This window comes from Tamandua tetradactyla, chromosome 11, assembly GCF_023851605.1.
Source record: "Tamandua tetradactyla isolate mTamTet1 chromosome 11, mTamTet1.pri, whole genome shotgun sequence".
NCBI classification, from domain to species: Eukaryota; Metazoa; Chordata; class Mammalia; order Pilosa; family Myrmecophagidae; genus Tamandua; species Tamandua tetradactyla.
The window spans coordinates 91,428,423-91,450,976 of record NC_135337.1 but is presented as its reverse complement, the minus strand read 5'-3'; the positions used below and the strand labels follow the sequence as shown (position 1 = coordinate 91,450,976).

Here is a 22,554-nt window from a genome sequence, read left to right as displayed (position 1 = left end):
GTGACAGAGAGACACAAAGTGAGCACATGCTGTTGGAAAAAAGGCTCAGATAACAGTTCCTTAGGACTCTAAGTATAGAACTGCCATATGATCTGGCATTCCAGCTACTAGGTAGGTATCTACCTCAGAAGAACTGAAAGCAGGATCTGCGCTAGTTTGAAATGTATGTACCCTAGAAAAGCCATGTTTTCAACCTAATCCCATTTTGTAAAGGCAGCCGTTTCTTCTAATCCCTATTCAGTATTGTATGTCTGAAACTGTAATTAGATCTTCTCTCTGGAGATGTGATTTAATCAAAAGTGGTTGTAAGCTGGAGTAGGTGGAGGCGTGTCTCCACCCATTTGGGTGGGTCTTGATTAGTTTACTGGAATCCTATAAAAGAGGAAATATTTTGGAGAAAGGAGATTCAGAGAGAGCAGAGCAGAACGACACAGCCACGAGAAGCATTATCCACCAGCGTTTGGAAATGAAGAAGGAAAACACATCTCAGGGAGCTTCATGAAACAGGAAAACCAGGAGAGAAAGCTAGCAGTCAATGCCGGGTTCACCATGTGCCCTTCCAGATGAGAGAGAAACTAGAACAGAGTAGCAAACAGACATTGGCATACAATGTTCAAAGCGGCATTATTCACAATCGTCAAAAGAGGGAAACAATCCAGGTTCCATCAAACAACGAATGGACAAACAAAATGTGGTATACACATATGATGGAATATCATGCTGCTGTAAGAAGAAATTAAGTCTTGATGACATGACTTAAGCATGTGACAACATGGATGAACTTCAAGGATATTATCTTGAGTGAAAGAAGTCAGACGCAGTGTGTGATCTCCCTGATAGGAACTAAATATAACTAGCAAACGCATGGTGTTGATATATAGAAAATAGGTCACCAGAAGACAGAATGAGGGCAGAAAATGGGCAGCTGATGCTTAATTTGTGCAGAATCTGTAGTAAGGTTGATTGGGAATGTTTGGGAATGGATGGAGGTGATGGGAGCACGTTATAAGGAGTGTATCTAAGACGAAGGATAGGTGGGTACAGCTGAAAGGAAAAGTTTAGAAGGAAAGCCAGAGCGTGACACATAGGATGTATAACATAGCAAACCCTCTTCAGGGCGAAATTGTTCTAGAATTAATTGTGGCGATGTGTGCACGACTTTGCAAAGATACTAGAAGACAGCAATTCTGTACTTTAGATGGATTGTACGGCATGTGTATTTATCGCGAAAAAACTGCTTTCAAAAAAATAAAGGGAAGAAAGTTGGCACCAATACACTTGCTTGATGCAGGATTGCCCCAAAAACTTCAGGTTGTAAAAAAAACAGTATCTACGAAGCACAGTAAAATGAAGTACAGTAAATATTCTAAGAAATGATGAATATGCAACTATGTGGTGATATTATGAATTACTGATTATATATGTATGTGTTAGTTAGATTCAGTTGTCAACTTGGCCAGGTGCGCATACCTAGTTTTGTTGCTGTGGACACAAGCAAGCCAATGGTACGTGAACCTCATCTGTTGCTAATTATATCTGCAGTGGGCTAGGAGGCGTGTCTGCTGCAATGAGTGACGTTTGACTTAATTGGCTGGTGCTTAAATGGGAGAACGCAATGTAGCACAGCCTAAGCAGCTCTGCATTCCTCATCTCAGCACTCGCAGCTCAGCCCAGGCCTTTGGAGATGCAGAAAGAAGTCACCCCAGGGAAAGTTGTTGGAACCCAGGGGCCTGGAGAGAAGGCCAGCAGAGACCATCCTGTGCCTTCCACGTAAGAAAGAACCTCAGTGGAAAGTTAGCTGCCTTTCCTCTGAAGAACCAACAAAATAAATCCCCTTTTATTAAAAGCCAATCCGTCTCTGGTGTGTTGCATTCCAGCAGCTAGCAAACTAGAACAGTGTAGAACGGAGTGATGTCAATGTTTTAATTTGTTTGTTGTTAAAATTTTTAAAAATTAATAAATTAAAAAAAAATGAAGTGCGGTAGAATGAAGGATGTCTTGTTTAGAAATAGAGATGCGCGGGTAGTTTAGAGGTAGAATTCTCGCCTGCCCAGGGTTGGTTTGATTCCCAGCCCATGCACTCCAAAAAGCAACCAACAACAACAAAAAAGCATTCAACAAAAGGTGCTGTGATAACGGGGTATTCACATGGGAAAAGAATAAAATGTGACACCCACCGCACAGCATACAAAAAGAGAAATAGAGTCTTTGCAGACGGAATTAACACGAGGCCATATTGGACTAAGGTGACACCCATATGAGTGGTGTCCTCAGAAGGAGAGAGATGTGAAGACACAGAGGAGACAGAGGGGGAGAAGGTCGCATGAAGATGGAAACAGAGGCGGGGACAAGGCAGCCACAAAGCCAAGGCATGCCAAGGATGCCGACAATTACCAGAAGCAGAAGAGGTAAGGAAGGATTCTTCCCTACAGCCCTCGCCAAGACCTGGGTTTTCACTTGTTGCTTCCAGAACTGAGAAAATACATTTTCTGTTGTTTTAAGCCACCCAGTTCGTTCTATCTGTGACAGCAGCCTGAGGAAACCGATAACATGTGGGATTTGAGAGGCTGATTCAAAAAGTCATATTAAAGCTGGTGACATCCTCCTATTGTGATTTGCATCCAAAAGACAAGCTGGGTTGAGGGCAAATTAATACCATGTTAATTGTCCAGTCCAGATGGGAGCAGGCGTATGGTGGTTCGCCTTACAATTCTTCCAGCTTTTCTGGATGTCTGAATATTTTTCAGTTTAAGTATTGGGAAATAAAAATTGCAGTTCCCATGAAACTGGACCTCGAGCGCCGACAGCTGCTCAGCCCTCAAAAGGCAGGCCAGCCAGACCCTGCAGTCTCCTCCTGAAGTTTTGCCAAGAAATAGAAACTGAATTTGACCAACAGCTGACAGGAAGTTCCCAGGATGGAGGAACATAAACTGCAGCCCAGTGATGGTATCAGGCTGGGAAAGTTCACAGAGCAGACAATCCAGTTTCTGCAACAAATATGTTGCAAGAGAGAGGGGGAAGAAGAGGTACCCAGAAATGAAGGGACTTAAAGGAACTCCACTAATGCAGTGTGTGCATCTAGCTTGGAATTTCACATGAACAAACTGCAAAAACACCCCCAAAACAACAAAGACAAGTATTTAAGAGCCGATTGGGGAAATTCAAACCCTAACAGGTTAATGCAGCGACGGGTGAAGAATTAAACTTTTCAGGTGTGGCAATGATAAGTGTGGCCTAGCTCTTATCTCTTGGAGGCATGTATCGAAGTTTCTACAGACTGAGCGATGGAATGTCTGGGATTTGCTACTTTAAGAACCCACTCGCAGCGGTGGGTATAGAGTTGAAACAAGCCCGGCCCTGGGTATTGAAAATTGTTGACTCCGGGTTAGATGGAGGTTTGTTACACTATTCTCTTTGGCTCTGAATATGCCTCAGATTGTCCATGTAATTTTTCTGAAAAGTTACAATGGCTCTAAAAAAAATAGTCTATTAAAAAGCAAACGTTAACTGTACAAGAATAAGCCAAGATAATTTTGGAAAAATGAGGTGAGACCTGCCCCAGAAAGTAGCAGAACATATTCCAGTGGCAACATCTTTCAAAATCACGGGGCCCAGATCCCAGAAACCAGCTGTCCCACTGCTGGGGACTTATCCTACCCTCACATGTGGGTGAAATAGTGGCCTGCCTGTGGTTTTCACAGCAGCAGCATTGCAGGGAGGTAGGACTGGCAGAGGATGGGACTGGAAGCATCCCCGGTAGGAGATGAAAACTGACTAACGTTTAAACAATGGGCCAGACACAACCATAAAATAGAGGACACCCTATATATCCCTGATGTCCAGGACAAACAAGCAAACAAAAAACAATCCAGAGACAGAATAGAGCTCTGTAGATCACTGCTTTTGCAGAAAAAGGAAAAGCATGGCATCCTTGTGGATTTCCTTGTATTTGGATGAAAAGAGCTCTGGAAGCCAACTCAGAAAACCCGATGACACGCACTGCCACCAGGGAGGAGACATGGGTGGCTGAGGGACAGAAAAGAGACCACTCGTATGTGCTTTTTGCATTTGGAAATATGTCCATATTTACCAGTCCAAAAACGGTCTTTAAGTTATCGTGAGAAAATGATTCTGAAAAATGTTATAAAAACCAACTGTCATTCTCCCAGAGATGAATCCGGCCTTGGCACTGTGGAAACAACAGTTCCATCCTGACCAAAAGGGTGAAAAGAAGTGTAAATAATAAAGTATCAGAGTCGAGAGGCTACTCTGGAGGTTGCTCTTATACAAACTTCGGTAGACCTTGCTACCTATCATAACCTGCCAACCCCCAACCAGGACCATTCCAGCCAATCCTAAAGAACACCTAGGGCAATATATAAGATTCCACAAGAGTTCCAGGCACTTGAGTAACTTTCCAGAAACCTACAACCTCCAGATGGGTCCCAGATAATTCCTGAAACCTAGAGGGCCCAGCCTCTCCAGAACATCAGCTAGTTCCATCCCCCTACCCCGTATTAGTGCTGGACCCTTCCACATGAAAAAGTTAGAATGGCCATAGCCCAAACATCCCTAAAGAGAGGGATAAAAGGATCAAAAGTGATGGTGGAGTTATACAGAGAAGATAGGATTTAACAAATGAATATGAATGAATTATTAAATTGGCATTTCTTTTAGTCTCCAGTATCTTAGAGCAGCTAGAAGCAAAAACCTAAAATTGGGAATTGTAACCCATGCCAAACTCTGAAATATGGTCTACAACTAATTGTGATGCTGTGCTTTGAAATTCATTGCTTTCTTGTGTGTGTGTATATATATACTTTTTTTCACAAAAAAGAAGGAAAAAAAGTCTATTGCAGTGATAAAAAATATTATTCCTTCTAGTCTCCTATATGCTGGAGCAGCTAGAAGGAAAAATCTGAGGATCCCGATGACAAACTCTGGGATATGTTCTGTAGCTACTTGATGACGAGTGCTTTGAAAACTATTACTTTTTTCTTTCTTTGCTTTGTATATATGTTATACTACATAATAAAAAAGTTAAAAAACAAAAACCAAAACATCTGTCATTACAATAGCATGGAACTGTTCAGCCAGGAGAGCTGCAGTACAGCAGTCTTGACTTGAAGTTCTGTGGGAAAAAAATTAAGTGCCTTTCACAGATGTCTGTTTTTAGAATCTGTCTCAAGAAAAGCCCGAGAAGTACAAGCACTCGGGTAAACATCAGAATAACAATAATAATGAATGTTTATTGAGACTTCCTGTTTGCCAGCCTCTCTCTGCTCAGCACTTCCCAAGCGTGGCCTCATTAGCTTTTACTGCCCATCCTTGCAGGCAGCAGCAGCAGGCTCGCTGACCCCGGATTTAGAGCTGGGAATTCGCAGGCGGGCGAAGGTTGAATCCAGTTTACTGCAGGCGCCGGCTAACCTGCCTTGTTGAGCGAGGATCTTAAATGCACCACTGCTTCCAGCGGAGGGAATATGAGTTTATAAACTGGGAAAAGGCAAAAGGTCCATATCCAAGGGTCTGGTGAGCTCCGGCCCCTCAGAGACCTGGTCTGGGCTCCTGCCCACAGAAGGACGGTCAGTTCAGAGGCACATGTCCAGGCAGGCGGAAGACACAGGGAGTGGGGGGGGCAGGTTTCCCCCTCCTGGTACCACCGGGTCCACCCTCACACCCCGGCAGCTTCAGCCCTGCACTTCAGCCCACGCTGAACACCGAGGGGGCCTGGTTCCGGTACTTCTCCTGGGCTGTCTTGAGGAGGGGTATGAGGTTCTGGAAGGTTGGGCGGAAGGAGGCCTCTGTCTCCCAGCAGTTTTTCATGAGTAGATAGATCTGGAGGAGGAAGATTGGGGCTGTGGAGGCTGCTCGCCCCACGGCCTGACGGTGGGCAGGGGGAGTGTCTCACCTCGCAGGGACAGCCTTGGGGGCACGGCAGCCTGTCCCCTCGCTCCAGCAGCTCTGTGAGCCTCAGCACAGTCAGCTGACCCTGGGCCACGCCCATCAGCTCCATGAATTTCTACGGAAGAGATGACACAGGCTCTTTTCAAGGGGCAGAGTGGCTAAGTGGTCAGGCGCTCCAATGGCTGGACTGCGTGGCTTCTTTTTTTTGGGGGGGGGAGAGCGGGTGCATGGTCTGGGAATTGAACCCAAGTCTCCCACATGGAAGGCAAGCATTCTACCACTGAACAGCCTGTGTACCCCTGCATGGCTTCTTGTCCCACCTCCTCCACTTTTCAGCTGTGTGACCTTGCTTATGACTCTACCTCTCTGAACCTTGGTTTTCTCATCTGTAAAATGGGGCAGTTACAATGTCTTCCGCTCGGGGTTATTGTGAAAGTGAAATGAATAGTTATAGCATATGTCTGGATCAAGTGTTTGCTGTTATCATGAAGCCTCAGAACAAGCTGTTCATGCCTGCCCCAAATCTTTTTTTTCCTCTTCTATAAAGCACCCTGATTTGCTGTGGAGATAAATCCATAACATACTATTGGGTCCTCCCCCTAGTCCAAGATCAGCCAATCGCTGTGGCCCAGGAGCCAAGCTGGACCAATCAGAAAGTCCTGAGATATGGGTGGGTTAAGAAGGGCCTTTGCACATGACTTCAAGGGTGTAAATCTCCCTGGCAACGTGAGGCAGAGCTCCCAGGATGAGCCCAGACCCAGCATCCAGGGATTGAGAAAACCTTCTTGACCAAAAGGGGGAAGAGAGAAATGACACAAAATAGAGTTTCAGTGGCTGAGAGATTTCAAATAGAGTGGAGAGGTTATCCTGGAGGTTATTCTTATGCATTATATAGGTATCCCCTTTTTAGTTTATGGTGCAGTGGACTGGCTGAAGTGGAGTGCCTGAAACTGTTGAGCTGTATTCCAGTAGCCTTGATTCTTGAAGATAACTGTATAACTATATAGCTTTTACAGTCTGTGTGATTGTGAAAACATTGTAACTGAAGTCCCTTTTACCTAGGATATGGACAGATGAGTAAAAAAAAATCAGGATAAAAAATAAATAAGTAATGGGGGGATAAGGGGTAAAAATTGGGTAAATGGAAATACTAATGGTCAATGAGAGAGAGGGATAAGGAGTATGGGATGCATGAGTTATGTTTGTTTCTTTTTCTGGAGTGATGTAACTGTTCTAAAAATGATCATGGTGAAGAAAACAGCTATGTGATGATATCAGGAGTCACTGATTGTATACTACAGTTGGACTGTACATGAATGGATATTTCTCAATAAAAATATTAAAAAATAAAAAAAAAAAGAAGGGCCCTCAGTTCCCTTGGCTGAGTACATGGGTCCCTGGAGGGCAAGGAGCCACTGCTGCCACACGAGGGGGGGCCTGCCTGGGAAAGACGACCTCACAAAGACCACGAGAGTTGGAAAACGGAGAGATGGGAAATCCTACGGGATTTGAGGGTGGACAGCAAGCTGTGCCCACAGCCACGCCTGGAGTTTGCAACAGCAGAGCTGGCCATCCCTCCTCTGCCTTGCCACCCAGGCGGGGCTTCTGTCACTTACAACCAAAGCCCCCTGCGCTGTGAGCTGCCCACCTCACACCCCACACCCCACAACCCCAAGGCTGAAGTAGGAGAGCCCACTTGCAGGGGGAGCTGGGGTGGGGGTGGGAGTCAGGCCCTCACCGAGGGGGGGCTCTGGCTGGAGTCACAGCGGGTCAGCAGCTCATACAGGGTGACTCCGAAGGACCAGACGTCGGACGCATAGTAGAACTTACATTCTTTCAGGCACTCTGGGGCGTACCTGGGGGGACGCGGTGTTCAGGCCTGGGGTGCCAGCCAAGACTGGGGTGCTTTCACGGGGACCAGACCCTGCCATCTCCTCCCTGGTGCCTGCTCCAGCTGACCCTAGCAGGGCCCCTCCCGCCGCAGCCCGCCTGGTCACCAGAACACTGGGCTGTCCCCGTCCTCGCGCACGCGGTAGTACTCCTGGCCTTCGGGCACGGCCTTGGCCAGGCCAAAGTCCCCGATCTTCACCAGCCTGTCGTTGTCCAGCAGCACGTTGCGCGCGGCCAGGTCTCGGTGGATGTAGTGCTGGGTGTGCAGGTAGGCCATGCCCTGGGGGCGGGGTGGAGCTAACTGGGCGTGGCCAAGCGAGTGGGGGCGGGGCTAACCTGGCGGCCCAGGCTGCTGGGCGCGGCCAAGCGAGCTGGGCGGAACTGGGCGGGGCAGAGCTGGGTGGGGTGGGCCGGCAGGAGCAGGAGCAGGAGCACGAGCAGAAGCAGGCGCAGGGTAAGGCCTGGGTGTGGGGCAGCCTGGAGCACCTCGCAGATCTGCTGGGCGAACAGCAGCAGCTGGGCCAGGCCGACGCGGTGCCGGGGCAGGTAGTCTCGCAGGCTGCCCAGGGGTACGTACTCCATGACAAGCTGCACCGACTTCTCGCCTGCGGCACAAAGGGGTGGCCCGTGGGGGCAAGGGCGGGAGGGACTAGGGGCCGCCCAGTCCTGAGCTCCACAGCCCCTCTCCTGCAGCTGAGACGAGTCCCTTCCCCGGGCAGGCAGGAGCCTTTGCAGCCCAGCTCGCGGGTCCCAGCCAGCAGCACTGGGAGGCGGGGAGCAGCCCGCGGCTCTGCACCCCTCTATCCCAGCCCCGCGGATGGCACCCCCAGGTAGGAGGCGCCCCCGCGGCTCCAGGCCCCGCCCACCTGGGTCCTCGCAGCAGCCCTTGTACTCGACGATGTGCCGGTGGTAGAGCGTGCGCAGGATGTCGATTTCGCGCCTCCAGCCCGAGCGGAGCTGGGGGCCGCTGCCCGCCTTGAGCGCCTTCACCGCCACCATCTCGCCGGTGCCGTCGTTGGCCGGGTCGTAGCAGCACAGGCTGACCTTGCCGAAGTGACCCTGGCCGGGGGAGGGGGTGGAGTGCGCCGGAGGGTCAGCCCCAACCCCTCGTGCCAAGGCCCAGGTCCCACCCTCTCCGCGGGGCTAGGCCTCATCTTCGACGGAGGTGTCCCCGCCAATTCCCTAGGGCCCCCTTTGAACAGTGGATAGGTCACGTCCCGCCCACAGCCCACCAGGCCCCATGTGCATCCCCCCAGAACCAAGCCCCCATGCAGGCTTTCCTTAGCGCTTTTATACCCAGGCACCTTCGCCCGCCAGGCGGTCCTCCCAGCAGCCCAGGCTCCGCCCCCAGCCCCTCTCGACCCCGCCCTCACCTCACCCAGATCCCGGACCCTTTTCAAATAGCGCTTATGGAAAACCGTGGGGTCTGGGGAGGGCGAGTCCGGGTTCACAGCCGAGACGTCTACGAGATCTGAAAGGGCCACAGAGGGTGAGGCCGGCTCCCGGCCCTTTCCCCAGCAGGCCCACCCTTGGGGGTCTGGGGAGCCACAGAAAGCAGGCCATTGCTCCCCCACCCCACCCGGCATCCCGTCCTGGCCGCCAGGAAACGTTTTTTCTTGTTGGCATCATCTTGAACACCCCTGCCACAAATACAGAGTCCCTGCCCATACTGCAGAGTTGGCTGATCAAAGGGGGCACTTGGGATGTTCTGAGATTGGATCAAGGGTGCAAACATTTCACCCAATGTAGAAGAGAAAACAAAATCGGAAAGGGTCGGATTTGTCCAAAAATGTTGTGTCTCTCCCCAAGGAAAATGCAGGCGAGGTTGGGGGGCCACTGCCACTTGAGTGAATTAAAACAGGGCACACTGCCGAGACCTGGGATGCCCTATGCCTGCATCAGCAGGGACCCCTGCCTCGTCCTCCCTCCCTCTCTCCCCAAAAGCTCTCATAACTGGGTGGGGCTCACTTTGGGGCCGCAGGCGAGTGAGGTCGCGCAGGATGGTACGGAAGGATGGCCGCTGGGCGGGCTCATACGTCAGGCACTGGCTGGTGAGCGTGGCCAGCTCTGGGCACAAGGGCACAGGCAGCCGCTGCTGCTTCTGGTAGAAGCACTCTTTCTGCAGAGGAGGGGACCCGTGGCAATCAGTGCAGCACTCCCCTGAGGCTGGGGTCCTCTCTGTCCCTGGGGGGACACAGTCAAGCCCTGGGAGCAGCTTGACTGGTGCATATCAAAATGGGACAGGTGCATCAATCCTATTTTACAGATAAAGCAACTGAGGCTCTGCCAAGGGGAGACACTTGCCCGTGACGGCAGAGCCCGCACTTGAACCCAAGCCCAGCTGGCTCTCCCGTGCTGGAGCAGCTCACCCTTGGCTCTCCTGCCCTGGCTTCCACCTACCTCTACTCCCCAGCCCTCACCTCTCCACCTTCAGGAAGCTTCCGCACACCACGGATCCCTGAATGCACCAAAACTGGAAGCCTTGACCCAGGGCATGCCTTCTGCCATGCTGCCCACTTCCTCCCCCAGTTCATGGGGAACATTCTTTTATAACTATGTTTTGATTGTGGTAACATTTATGCAATATGATAGTTACCACTGTAAGTACTTCCAAGGATACAATTCCATGGTGTTAAGTGCACTCGCCATGCTGTGCCACCCTCACCACTGTCCACGACCAAATCACCAGGAAAATTCTGAGCTTGTATACTATGGTTTTGGAGCTGTCTGTACCCCAGAAAAGCATGTTCTTATACTTAATCCATTCCCGTGAGTGTGAACCCATTGTAGGGAGGAGCTTTCGATGAGGTGACTACAGTTGAGTGAGACCCACCTCAGTCGGGATGAGTTTTAATCCTCTCACTGGAGTCCTTTATAAGAGAATGAAGTTTATAGAGGTTGAGTGGAAAGCGACAGAAGCCAGAAGCTGAAGGTCAACAAAACCCGGAAGGGAAGGAAGAAGCCAGGAGAGGCTGCTATGTGCCTTATCATGTGATAGCAGAGCCCAGTACCGAGGGTCACCAGCAGCCGGCCCCACAGGGCCAGTCCTCGGGAAGAAAGCACAACCTTGACGCCCTGATTTGAACTTATTCCTAGCCTCAAGACCGTGAGCCACGAATTTCCCATTGTTTGTGCCAATCCACAGCATGGTATTTGGCTTGAGTGGCCCAGGAAATTCAAACAGATAGAAGGTCCCCTGGGAAACCGTGCCTGACCCCTCAGGCTGGGCCAGGGGCATCTAATGGGGCCCCCCACCACCTGTGTTTGCCCCGTCACTGCCCCAGCATGCTGCCTAACCCTAAAATGTGGTGTTCCCTTGCTTTCTCTGTGCCAGGCACTGATCCCACAGCCTTAGGGGAGGGGACAATTCTCCCCAACAGACAAGTAACCTGAGGACCAGAGAGATTAGGCCCTAGAGAGGGGCCACTGTGGACACTGAAGCCACCCTCCTGATTGCGTGCCAGGGCCACCCTGGCGGGGGGGGGAGGCTCAGAGGTCCCCTGGACATACCTCGGCGGGGCCACGGCCCTTTAGAGGGACCTCCCCATCAAAGCAGATCTCCAGGACGGTGGTGCCGAAGCCCCACGTGTCGGCTGCGGTGCTTGGGCTGCTGACCCCAGCAGACAGGCACTCTGGGGCTGTCCAGGGGATCCGCTCCACCCGTTCTGGGTGACAGGGTCAGAGGTCACCAAGGGTGAAGGCAGTAGGGGAGCCCGCCCCTGTGCCCAACCCCTCCAGGGCCTCACCTTCCCTGGAGAGGGCAGCCAGGCCCACGCCGGGGTCGCTCAGCTTGATGAAGGGGCTGGTGCCCTCTGCCATTCCCAACCGGGCCAGCAGCACGTTACGGCCACAAACGTTGCCATGAACCAGGCGCTTGTCCTCCTGGGGGTGGGCAGGAGAGGGGCAGTGGCCATTGCGGGGAGGGGCACAGAGCCCACCCACAACCCCCAGCCCGCATGGCCACCACAGGGCTGCCCAGCGAAAAGGGCAATCACAGTCATTGTCGGGACTGTCACCATGGCCGGGTAGCCCTGGGCCCAGAGGGGTCCTACCTGTTCTCCTGGAGCTGGTGGCCAAGGGACAAAAGGCCAGAGACCCCCATTGCTGGCTTGAACCCATGAAAGGTCTCCGCACCACTGCTCCCTCTGCCGAGCACACCCTTCCCCCGGGGCCCTCCCGCTCCCTCCTCCCCTCTTTAGTGAGTCCTTCCCTGACCCGCCTGCCTATTTTATACTGCAGCTCTCCCTCCTCTCAACAGGAGCAGCTCCCTATGGCCCCCACGGCTTTATCTATTGACCCCACCGTTCTTGCTAGACTGACTTGTTTGTCTTCCCTGTCAGCTCCCGGAGTACAGGATGTCTGCCTATAAGCACTGAATGAATGAATGAATGAATGGATTGGGGTGGGCTCTAGGAACTGAGGGGCTGAGTGGCAGGAGAGTTCTCTGGAGGAGGCAGGTCCCCGGGGCTTGGATGCCAGGCCAAGGAACTGAGCTGAACTGTTTTTTTCTTGCAGGCTATGGGAGTCACAGAGGGTGTATGAGCAGAAGAGGTCCGTGGACAGGCCTGGGTGCTGGAAAGCTCTCCGAGGGATGTGTCCAGGCCTCCTTACCCCAACACCCTCCCCGACCTCCCCAGGCTGGTTACACCAGACTGCCCCACCCACCAGGTAACTGAGGGCACTGGCCAGCTGCTGAGCCACTGCCACCTTCCAGGCCACCGGCAGGCGGCCCCTCTCCCGTCGCAGCCACACGTCCAGGGGCCCGTGTTCCACGTGCTCCGTCACCATGATGTCTGCAAAGGCCCGGCTGTTTTAGGGTCTGCCCAGCGGCTACCGCCCACCAGGGGACGTGGGCAGGGTGTGGGAGCCAGGGGCCGGGACTGGGGGTGGGGAAGGCGAGGGCAGGGTTTGGTCTGGGGTAGAAGTGAGCTTGGGAAGGGTTTGGGGGAGAGGAGGCAGGCAGTCTGGGGTGTAGGCTGAGGGGGGTGGGGGCTCGGAGGAGGCTGTGAAGTGTCCGTGATAAAGGTGAGGAGGGGAAGTGGGAGCCGGGGTAGAGGTGGGGCACTGGGGTGTGGGATAGGTTGAATTCGGTTCCCCAAAAAGATATGCTGAAGTGCTAACCCTCGGCCTCTGTGCCTGCCGCCTCATCTGGAAATAGAGTCTGTGGGGATGTTATCAAATTAAGATGAGGTCACGACAAGGCAGAGTGAGCCCCAATCAAACATGACGAAGCCCTCAGAGAAGAACAGACGGGCACTCAGGGCACTGAGGACAGAGGCGGAAACTGGAGAAGCTGGAAGAGGCCAGGAAGTAATATCTCCTGGACAGGCTCCAGAAGGCCGCGGCCCTGCCCACGCCTGGAGTTTGCACTTCCGGATTCCAGAATGCGAGACTATAAACTGTTGCTGCGTTAAGCCCCCCAGGGTGTAGGACTTTGCTACGGCAGCCCCGGGGACCCTAAGCCAGCAGGGAGACCCGGCTAGGACAGCAGTGGTCGGGGGGGCTGGGGGCTGGGGGCTGTTGGGGTCAGGTGGAGACCGAGTGTTGGGGTGGACAGAGGGAGAGAGATATGTAGGGTGGAGGTGCTGGCAGGCTGGGGGGTGGTGTCATCACGGACAAGGGGGTTTTGAGGCACAAAGTAGGGGTGGAGGTGGGCCAGGCCATGAGTAGAGAGGGATGTGGGGGAGCCGAGGTCGGAGAGGCCTGGGTCTATGAGGTGTCCTGCGGGGAGAGGGCTCAGAGGGGAGATGGGGCTGGCTGTAGATGGGGCGTGGGTAGCAGATGGAGGTCGGGATGGAGCAGGGAGGTGGGGTCAAGGGATGGGTGTAGCCAGGACTGGGGTAGCAGGTGAGGGCTGGGGTGCAGGTGAGGCTCGAGAAGTAGTAGAATGGCAGAGGGTGGGGGGTAGGTGTGGGTCAGGTGTGGGTCGAGGGTCAAAGTACACATCAAGGGTTAGAATATAGTCAGGAAGCAGAGTATAGGTCAAGGGTCAAGGTGTTTTCGGGGGTCGGGGTGTGAGTTGAGGGTCGGAGTACAGCCAAGAGATAGGGTAGAAGTGGGGGTCAGCCCCAGAGAGGGGCAGGGCCCACTCACACTCGGAGCCACGCACGCAGACACCATGCAGGAAGGCCAGGTGGACGTGGGAGACCTGGCTCATGAGGCTGGCCGTCTCGTAGAAGGCCTGTGGGGACGGGCCACTTAGGGGGCTGTGAACCCTGACCCCAGTCCCTCACCCCCACCCCCAGCCACAGCGGGGCCCAGCTGCGCTACTCACCAGGGCGATGCCGTGGTGGCCGGGGTCCAGCACCTTGAGCACGACCCGCAGCTCCTGCTCACGGTCCCCACCAGGAACAACAGGGTCTCCGCTGTCCGCCTGGCCCTCCTCAGGGTCCCCACCCCCCACTCGCAGGAGGCCCTCATACACGTTGGTCCTGGTGCCCTGGCCCAGGTGGGAGAGCTGGGGAGTACGGCGGGGGACATCAGGATGGCAGTGGCTGACCTCCCCAGGGACCCTGCCCCTGAGCCCAGATGCCCCTGGGAAACTCCCCCCACCACCCCCGCACCTGGGTGATCTCATCCTGGTGGATCTGGTGGAAGCTGAGCTGGCTGAGGTTGAGAGGCCTGGTGCTGTCCTGAGACCCCCGCAGGATGATGAGGTTGGAGGCCTCTAGGGGTAAGACCCCAGGAAGTGAATGTTATGGGGTGAACTATGTCCCCCAGAGAGATGTTCAGTCAGTGGATTTTTGACAAGGACACTAAGTACGGGCAGTGGAGAAAGAGCCATCTCTTCAATAAGTGGTGCTGGGAAAACTGGATATCCACATGCATGAGACTAAAGCTGGATCCCTACCTCACACCATATATAAAAACCACCTCAAAATGGATCAAGGACCTGAATGTAACAGCTACAACTAGGAAACTCTTAGAAAGTAACATAGGGGCAAATCTTCATGACCTGGGATTCGGTGATGGATTCTTAGATGTGATAAAAGCTCAAACAACAATGACAAAAATAAACAGCTGGACCTGATTAAAATTTAAAACTGGTATGCATCAGAGGAAAGTGAAAAGACAATCTGCAGAATGGCAGAAAATAGTTACAAACCATGTATCAGATAAGGGTTGAATATCCAGAATATATAAAGAACTCCTCCAACTCAACAACAAAAGGAGAAATGACCCAATTTAAAAATGAGCAAAGAGCTTGAATAGACATTTCTCCAAAGACAGGCAAATGGCCAATAAGCACATGAAAAGATGCTCAACATCACTAGCCATCTGGGCAAAGCAAATTAAAAGCACAGTGACCTATCACTTCACACCCACCAGGATGGCTCTTAAAAAAAAAGAAGAAAGAAAAGAGAAATAAATTTTGGAGAAGATGTGGAGAAATTGGAACTCTAGTGCAACGTTGGTGGGACTGTAAAATGGTGCATCCACGATGGAAAGCAATATGCCAGTTCTTCAAAAGTTTAAATGTAGAATGACCACTTGACCTGGCAATGCCTCTTTCTAAGTATACAGCCAAAGAGGTCTCAAAGAGATTCCTTTCCCACCATGTGCTCGCTGCGGCATTATTCACAACAGTTCAAAGCTGGAAACAACCCAAATATCCATCAGCAAATGGACAGATCAACGCACTGTGGCCTATACACATACTAGGGTATTGTTCAGCCATGAGAAAGAACAATGTTATGAGACGTGCGGCGGCATGGAAGAACCCTGAAAACCTGATGCTCAGTGAAACAGGTAAGACAGGTAAGGGCACAAAGTATATGCCATCATGGTTCTTAGAGGTGACTATATCCTCGAGCAAATTTGCAAATAAGTAGTTAAGAGGTTGCCGGAAGAGGGGGAGACAGGCACAGGGGAAGGGGTATGTATGTGTACAAAAATAAGGGGGAAAAAATCTTTGCATGGAGGACAGATAGAAAATAGAGGGGAAGCAGAAGGACGGAAGGTTCTATTTTGCAGGGTGCTGGCACCAAGACTTCCTAAAGGAAAGAACAATAAATGGCATGAAAACAGAGTCCCAAAGACTGAATGAGAGGGAGAGCAAGGAAGGCCTGGGGAGAGGGCCCTGGTTTAGGGACCCCAACTTGTGAAGATGCAGAGTCAAGGAAGTGATTGAGGATTTTAAGGAAGCAAAGGACCTTTGTCAGGCTTTCAGCCAAGTGTGAGAGGCCAGGACGGTAGTTTAAGAAGTGGATGGCTTCTGAAGCAGTGGCCGGTGAGGATAATGAGGTCTCGAAGTTTTCCTAAGAAAACCAGGGAGTCTGAAGCAGGGAAGTGGCGAATCAGAACTAGGAGTTCAGAGTTGAAACCGGAATCGAGTCTGGAAGCCTGGGGGAATGCATGACCCATCCATAGCAGCATGGACCTGAGCCACCAAAAGAAAAATAAAGGGACAGTAAATGGCACTTTTTATTAAAGAGAGAGCGAGCGCTGTTCTAGTCCTAATTTCTGGTCTGCAAAGGCGATCTTTTTTGGAAATAGGGTCTTTGAAGATGTGACCAGTTAAGATGAAGCCATGCTGGGTAAGGGTGGGTCCAAAATCAAACATGACACGTCCTTAAGAGAAGAGGGAAATTTGGACACAGAGACCCAGACAGCAGCGAGAAGGCTACATGGAGACAGAATCAGAGAAGGGAGCGATGCAGCCGTAAGCCAAGAATGCTGGCAGCCATCAGAAGCTTGGAAGCTTAGAAGAGGCAAGGAGGGAAGGCAGCCCCGCCCTCACCTAGATTTCGCACTTCAGCCTCCAGGCCCATGAGATAAGGAATTACTCATTTTCAGCCATCATGTCTGTGGCCCTTTGTCCCTGCAGCCCCAGGACACTGAGACAGACTGGGGGGCCCTGCCCCTGCCCAGCCCCTATCACCGTACCTCCCGGCCTGGGCAGGCAGCAGTGGCGCAGGGGAAAGCAGTGGTTCCCAGCCCGCAGCGAGCAGCCTTGCAGGGCGGCCCGCAGCTCACGCACAGAGGGGAAGGTGCGGCCCCAGCCCTCCAAGGTGAAGGCCCCGGCCTGCTGCTCAATGGGGAACTTCCACAAGCGCAGGGTCGGCTCGTGGGGTGCCTAGAGTGGGGAGGGTGGCAGGGGTGGGCATGGTGAGGGGGATGCAGGCAGAGGCACTCCTAGCCCCAGCCCCGGGCCCGGAGCCTACCTGGTTGTGCTGCGCCACCGAGAGAATGAGGCGAGAGAGGCAGCTGATGCTCCAGTGGATGAGGAAGAGGCCAGGCTCGGGTTGCAGCTTGGCCAGCACAAAAGGCTCCCTGGGAGAGGGACAAAGGGCACCCACGGCCACTGCTGGACCCCTGCCTGGCAACGGGGACACACAAAACCCGCCCAAAGGGGCACGTGCGCAGCTGGGGCAAACGTGAGACACAGCCACTCGCTTGGTGACAATGAGCCCGGACGCAGGCACGGCCGACATCACGCACAGGGACGCACTCAGGCATGACACCTGTCAGCCACTCCTGGGTGACAAACTGAGCCAGACAAAGTCCCAGCAGACTCAGTCACTTACATCGGGCCAAGGATGCTGTGCAGGCACATGGTGGCTTACACCATGTGTGTACCCCCCAAAAACACGTTCATCTTTTTAAGTCTCCAGTGTCTTAGAGCAGTTAGAAGGAAATACCTGAAATTGGGGAACTGTAACCCATGCAATACTTTGAAATTTATTCTGTAAATAATTATTAAAATGTAAAAAACAAAAACAAACAAACAAAAAACACGTTCATAAACTCAATCCATTCCTGTGTGAGCCCACTGGAAGTAGCACCTTTTGATGAGGCTGTGTCAGGTAAGGCAAGGCCCAGCCCAGGCCTATGTCTGTTAATCCTAAGACCAGAGCCCTGTGTAAGCATGATGAAATTCAGATACATACAGAGAAAGCCGCAGGAAGCAAGAGGGAAGGAGAGGCTGCCGTGTGTCTTGCCATGTGACAAACTAAGGGCCAAGGGCTGCTGGCAGCCAGTCCTAGAAGGCTACAGACTTTGGGGAGAAAACATCGCCTTCATGAGGACTCGATTTGGACTTTCTTTTGGCCTCGAAATTGGGAGTGAATAAACTCCTGATCTTTAGCCTGACCCAATTCATGGTATTTCCTTGTACAGCCCAGGAAACTAAAACACACAATGACACGCGAGAGAACGTGTGTCACACACCCAAAGGACAAGCACAGAGACAGCTGCGTACCCCACGTGATGGGCTCCCCAGGAGGTGCAATGTCCTGGGGCCAGAGGGGATAACCGTCTCAAACACAAGCAGGCCCTAGGAGGTGACGCCGAGGCCCGGCTGTGCCGGGGACCCCAGACCTGTGTTCCGGCAGCTCATACCCACCCACCACGAGAGGCGCAGCCAGAGCCGCTGAGAGGTGACATGGCCACACCATCCTCCCCTGAGCTGGAGATGAGGGTTGGGGTGGGAGGACCTCCTTAGATACCCCTAGCAACTGAGTCCCGTGTCACAGGCAGGACGGCACCACCCACAGCCAGACATGAGCCCTGACCCAGAGCACTCCACAGGGGGCCTTACGGCATGCCTGCACTTTCAGACGTCTTTCCACAGTCAGCTACACGGTCACAAGCAGGACCGCTGAGGGGGTGACACACAGTTCAACGGACACACCCCTGCACAGGAACATGGTCAGTCCCCACACGGACCCCGGGATGGCTGCACAAGCCCCACAAAAATCACCCGTCCTGTGGGGCGTACAAACACACAAGGGCAACCACACACACAGGCCCTGCCTGTCACTGGACAGGCCTGAGGAGAGGCCCAAGTCAGCCACTCATAGGACAGCAGGACTACCCATGCCATCACAGGCCTCCGCTGTGCCCCCAGCCCCAGGTGCACACTCACACAAATTCACAGGCATGCACACTGAGGAGTGCACAACAAACACATATACACACAGAGAGATACACATAGCACACTCATGCATGCACACATACCTATATGCACTCCCATATGCACAATGCTCACACCACATTCTCACAGGCACACACGTGGAACACAGAGAAGTTTGCACATTATGCACACGTGCATTCAGTGCTCACACACACCCACATGCATGCATGTGTATTCACACCTGCACACAGAGGTATGCACAACATATATGTATGCATACCTGCACACACACACAGTACTCACATGCACACACGCACAAGCACACACACACTGAGGAGCACATAACACACACACAGAGGTACACACAGCACACTCGCATGCGCACCAGCACACACTCATGCATGCATACATATCTATATGCACACCTAAGTACACAATGCATGTACCACACACCCACATGGACACACAAAGACACATGGCACACAGTTTGCACATGCATACACACATGCATTCAGTGTTCACATGCACTCATCTGCATGCATGCATGTGTACTCACACACACTCATCTAGAGGTGTGTATAGCACATGCACACAGCACTCTGTACATACTGTGCAACTCATGCACACAAGTGTACACTCAAGTACACAATGCATGCACCAGTCACATACACACTCACAGAAGCACACAAATAACACATGTACTGCACATGCACATATGCACACACATCACAGATGTGCTCATCTGCACATACATACATATGCACACATGTGCAAACCCATGTACAAATATGCTGTGGACATGCCCCAGCCTCAGCCCCTGGGTGCACTATCCACCCACATACACTCAGACATGCACACATGGAGGCACAGACACATACACACGCACTATGTTCAAGCCACACGCCCTAGAGCTCTGTCCCGCTGTCAGCCTCAGCGGCAGGCCCCGCCCCACCCCCCACGCCCAGTGCTCACAGCAGGGGTCCATGGATGCCTTCCTGGACACTCATCACCAGCCGCGGGGGCGCCACCTCATGGCACAAGTAATGGCTGGAGTCGGCCGTCAGGCGGAAGTAGCCATCCACCAGCGACACCAAGGACAGGGTCGCCGCCCGGGAAGGCAGGGTCAGCTCCTGGACACCGGAGGGGACGTCAGGCAGGGGCCGAGGCCAGGGAGGCCCTCCCAGCCCAGTCCCCAGCCCCAGGCCCCACCAGACACTTGTTGTCCTGCCGGTGGATGCTGACGTGGTTCTCGGCCACCACCACGTGGGTGATGTCCTGGAAGTCGCAGAAGTAGGCCCAGGGAGGCTCCTTTGGCCTGTCCACTGGCTGGCCGCCCGCCGCTGGTGCCTTGGCTTTCTTCCCTGACAAGCTGGCTCGGGGATTCCTAGAATCCTGGAGACCCAGCACAGAGGACAAATGCATGGACCCAGGCTACAGCTGCTCACAGCCCCTGCACTCTCCCCAACAGAAACAGGAGCCAGAGAGGCCAGGGGACCTCTCCTGGACCCCCAGGGTCAGTGGCAGGGCAGGGGACCCGCCCCTGAGTGATACACATTGCAGAAGCCAGACTCGGGGAGAGCAGAGAAGCATCTACACTCACTCATCCCCACCAGCCAGGGCCCCAGCGCCAGTCAGAGGACTCCCCAGAGGTACAGACCCCAGAAGCCATGTCCCCAGGATACGGGCAGACAGAGGGCACACCCCAAGATCAGGTCCCGGGACTATTACACAGCCATTAAAAGGAATGACGTACTGATCCAAGCTGTATTTAGACGGACCATGAAAACATCATGCTCAGTGAAAGATGCAAGACACCAGAGTAGATGGTGTACGATTCCTTCTGTGAGATAACTAGCACAGGCAAATTCATAGAGATAGAAAATAGATGAGAAGTTCCTAGAGGCTGAAGAGTCGGTGCTTCATGGGTACAGAGTGCCTATTTGGGATGAGGGAAAAGTAATGTTTGGCGTGAGGATTGCACAAGAATGCGAACGCTGACTAATACCACTGAATTTTATGCCTGAAGGTGGTTTCGATGGGAAGTGTTATGTTGTATATATTTTACCATAGTAACAAAAAAAAGAGACGCAGGCCACAGGGGACAGACTGACTGACACCCTGGGATCAGGTTCCGGGAGTACGTGGGGAAAGGACTCGGCAGAACCATACTCAGAGGTGAAGTCCGGGGCTGAGAGCAGGGAGTCCCCAGGGCCCCCACGTGCAGGAGGCAGCAGCCAGATGCTTGTTGGAATGAGTTGTACCCTCCACAAAAAGACACGTTCTTATTTTTAATCCACAGTCCCATTCTCGAAGGAAAGTAGTCCTATTTATAAGCTGTTTTTTTCTGTATGTGAAGGCGAGTTCCTGGGGACTCAGGGACTAGGATCTCTGAAGACCCTATGAGGTATGGTCATGTGGAGGGTGGGTCTTAACCAGCAGTGCTGGACACGCTGGCATCAGAGAAGTCACAGGGAGGGGCCAGGCCTCTACCAAAGCCAAAAGAGCTGACCTCAGGGTGGGGGAAGCAGAGAAGACAGAGATGGGGAGCAAGAGAGAGAGACAGACAGCCAGACTACCACACCTCAGAGGCAGAGCCACAAACCAAGGAACCCTAAGGAATGAGGCCAGCCGGCAGGGGAACGCTTCAGGCTTTGGGACAAGGCCTCAGGGCTGCTTTTGAGCCCACAGCGGTGAGAAATCTGCCTCAGGAGCTCTGGCCTACGGAGCCAGCACGGCCAGATGCCCTGCTCACCTCTGCCTGCGCCGGCCGCCACTGGATCCCTGCGGTGCCGGAGACCAGCACCTCGTGGGTGGGGGGTCCCGTGGCAGACTCGGGCACGGGGGCCTCAGGGGCCAGCCCAGTACCCCGGAGGGGGCAGGGCCCGCCCTCGGCCTGGGCCTGCAGTGCCAGGTGGCACACGGGCACACGCTCGGTGCCAAAGCGGGGCGCCAGGCGCTCGAGGGTGGCCAGGTACTTGACCATGACGAGCTGTGGGGAGAGGTGGCCAGGCCGGAAGCTCTGCAGGAACCTGCGGAAGATGGCCTGCAGACGCAGGCGGGTCAGCACGTTGTGCTGCCGGATCTGCCTCCGGAAGGAGCGTGGGATGCAGTCCTGGAAGCTGTAGGGGCCACATGGGGGGGAGGGGTGCGGTCAGGGGCCGCGCTGGGGGCAGGCCCCGCTGGGTGATGCAGGGCAGGTGGCTTAACCTCTCTTTTTGAGCCTTCAGAAAACAGGCTGCACAGGGCCAGGGAGAAATAACACAAGAAAGGAGAACACAAGGAGGCCAGGGGTAGGGGGTCTGGGGCATGGAGGGGCTGGAAACCCCAGCTCTTGGGTGCCTTCCTTAAACTCTAGAGGGCTCAGGTGAGTGCCTCATCTGCAAAACGGAGCTCAAACTCCCCACCTCTAAGGCTGCTGAATTAAATGAATGATTTATGTTCCAGGTGCTTAGACTCCGTGTGGGCACAGACCACCTGTGTGCAAGTGCCCAAGTCACTATTATTTTATGGTTAACCTTATGATCGTCAATCAAGGCACATCTCTGGAAGAAGCCCTCGCACCCTTAATCCATTCCCTGCTCCCCATGCACCTAGGTGACAGCTCTGGGTGGCTCAGTCTCCACTTCCCAAGCTCTCTCTCCCATCCCACGGCCAGAGGGATCCTAAAGCTCAAAGTTCTAAGGGCCTCCTGCCCCAATTCCAATTCTTCCAGGGTTCCCTGGTGCCCTCTGGAAAATGGCCCTCTGACCCATGCCTTACAGACTCTTGCAGGCCACAGCCTACTTCAGTTCCTCTGGAAACAGGACTTTGCTGCCTTCTGCCTCCTGGCCTTTGTATACGCTATTCCCTCCATCTAGAGGAAGCCTGGTCAACCTTCAGGAAGGGACCTCCTCTGGGCTTCCCAG

At 53.3% G+C, this 22,554-nt stretch overlaps 1 protein-coding gene across 4 annotated transcripts in view; it reads right to left on the bottom strand.

Moving 5' to 3' along the window:
- Nucleotides 1-4,987: 4,987 nt before the first annotated feature.
- TYK2 (tyrosine kinase 2) overlaps nucleotides 4,988-22,554 on the bottom strand; it is a 28,050-nt gene continuing 10,483 nt past the window's right edge. For 3 of the 4 annotated variants that reach the window (XM_077121842.1, XM_077121845.1, XM_077121843.1), the window contains 19 exons: nucleotides 21,402-21,768; nucleotides 19,859-20,041; nucleotides 19,622-19,779; nucleotides 16,959-17,067; nucleotides 16,681-16,870; nucleotides 14,358-14,461; nucleotides 14,069-14,251; nucleotides 13,888-13,975; nucleotides 12,460-12,587; nucleotides 11,541-11,676; nucleotides 11,305-11,459; nucleotides 9,763-9,913; nucleotides 9,168-9,265; nucleotides 8,661-8,853; nucleotides 8,281-8,399; nucleotides 7,902-8,074; nucleotides 7,643-7,760; nucleotides 5,909-6,019; nucleotides 4,988-5,835 (listed from right to left, as the gene is read on the bottom strand). In XM_077121842.1, coding sequence (XP_076977957.1) covers nucleotides 5,701-5,835; nucleotides 5,909-6,019; nucleotides 7,643-7,760; nucleotides 7,902-8,074; nucleotides 8,281-8,399; nucleotides 8,661-8,853; nucleotides 9,168-9,265; nucleotides 9,763-9,913; nucleotides 11,305-11,459; nucleotides 11,541-11,676; nucleotides 12,460-12,587; nucleotides 13,888-13,975; nucleotides 14,069-14,251; nucleotides 14,358-14,461; nucleotides 16,681-16,870; nucleotides 16,959-17,067; nucleotides 19,622-19,779; nucleotides 19,859-20,041; nucleotides 21,402-21,768 — 2,899 coding nt within the window. In that variant the 3' untranslated portion in view covers nucleotides 4,988-5,700. Of the gene's footprint in view, nucleotides 5,836-5,908; nucleotides 6,020-7,642; nucleotides 7,761-7,901; nucleotides 8,075-8,280; nucleotides 8,400-8,660; nucleotides 8,854-9,167; nucleotides 9,266-9,762; nucleotides 9,914-11,304; nucleotides 11,460-11,540; nucleotides 11,677-12,459; nucleotides 12,588-13,887; nucleotides 13,976-14,068; nucleotides 14,462-16,680; nucleotides 16,871-16,958; nucleotides 17,068-19,621; nucleotides 19,780-19,858; nucleotides 20,042-21,401; nucleotides 21,769-22,554 lie in introns of all 4 variants that reach the window. The other variant, XM_077121844.1, reaches the window with a different exon arrangement.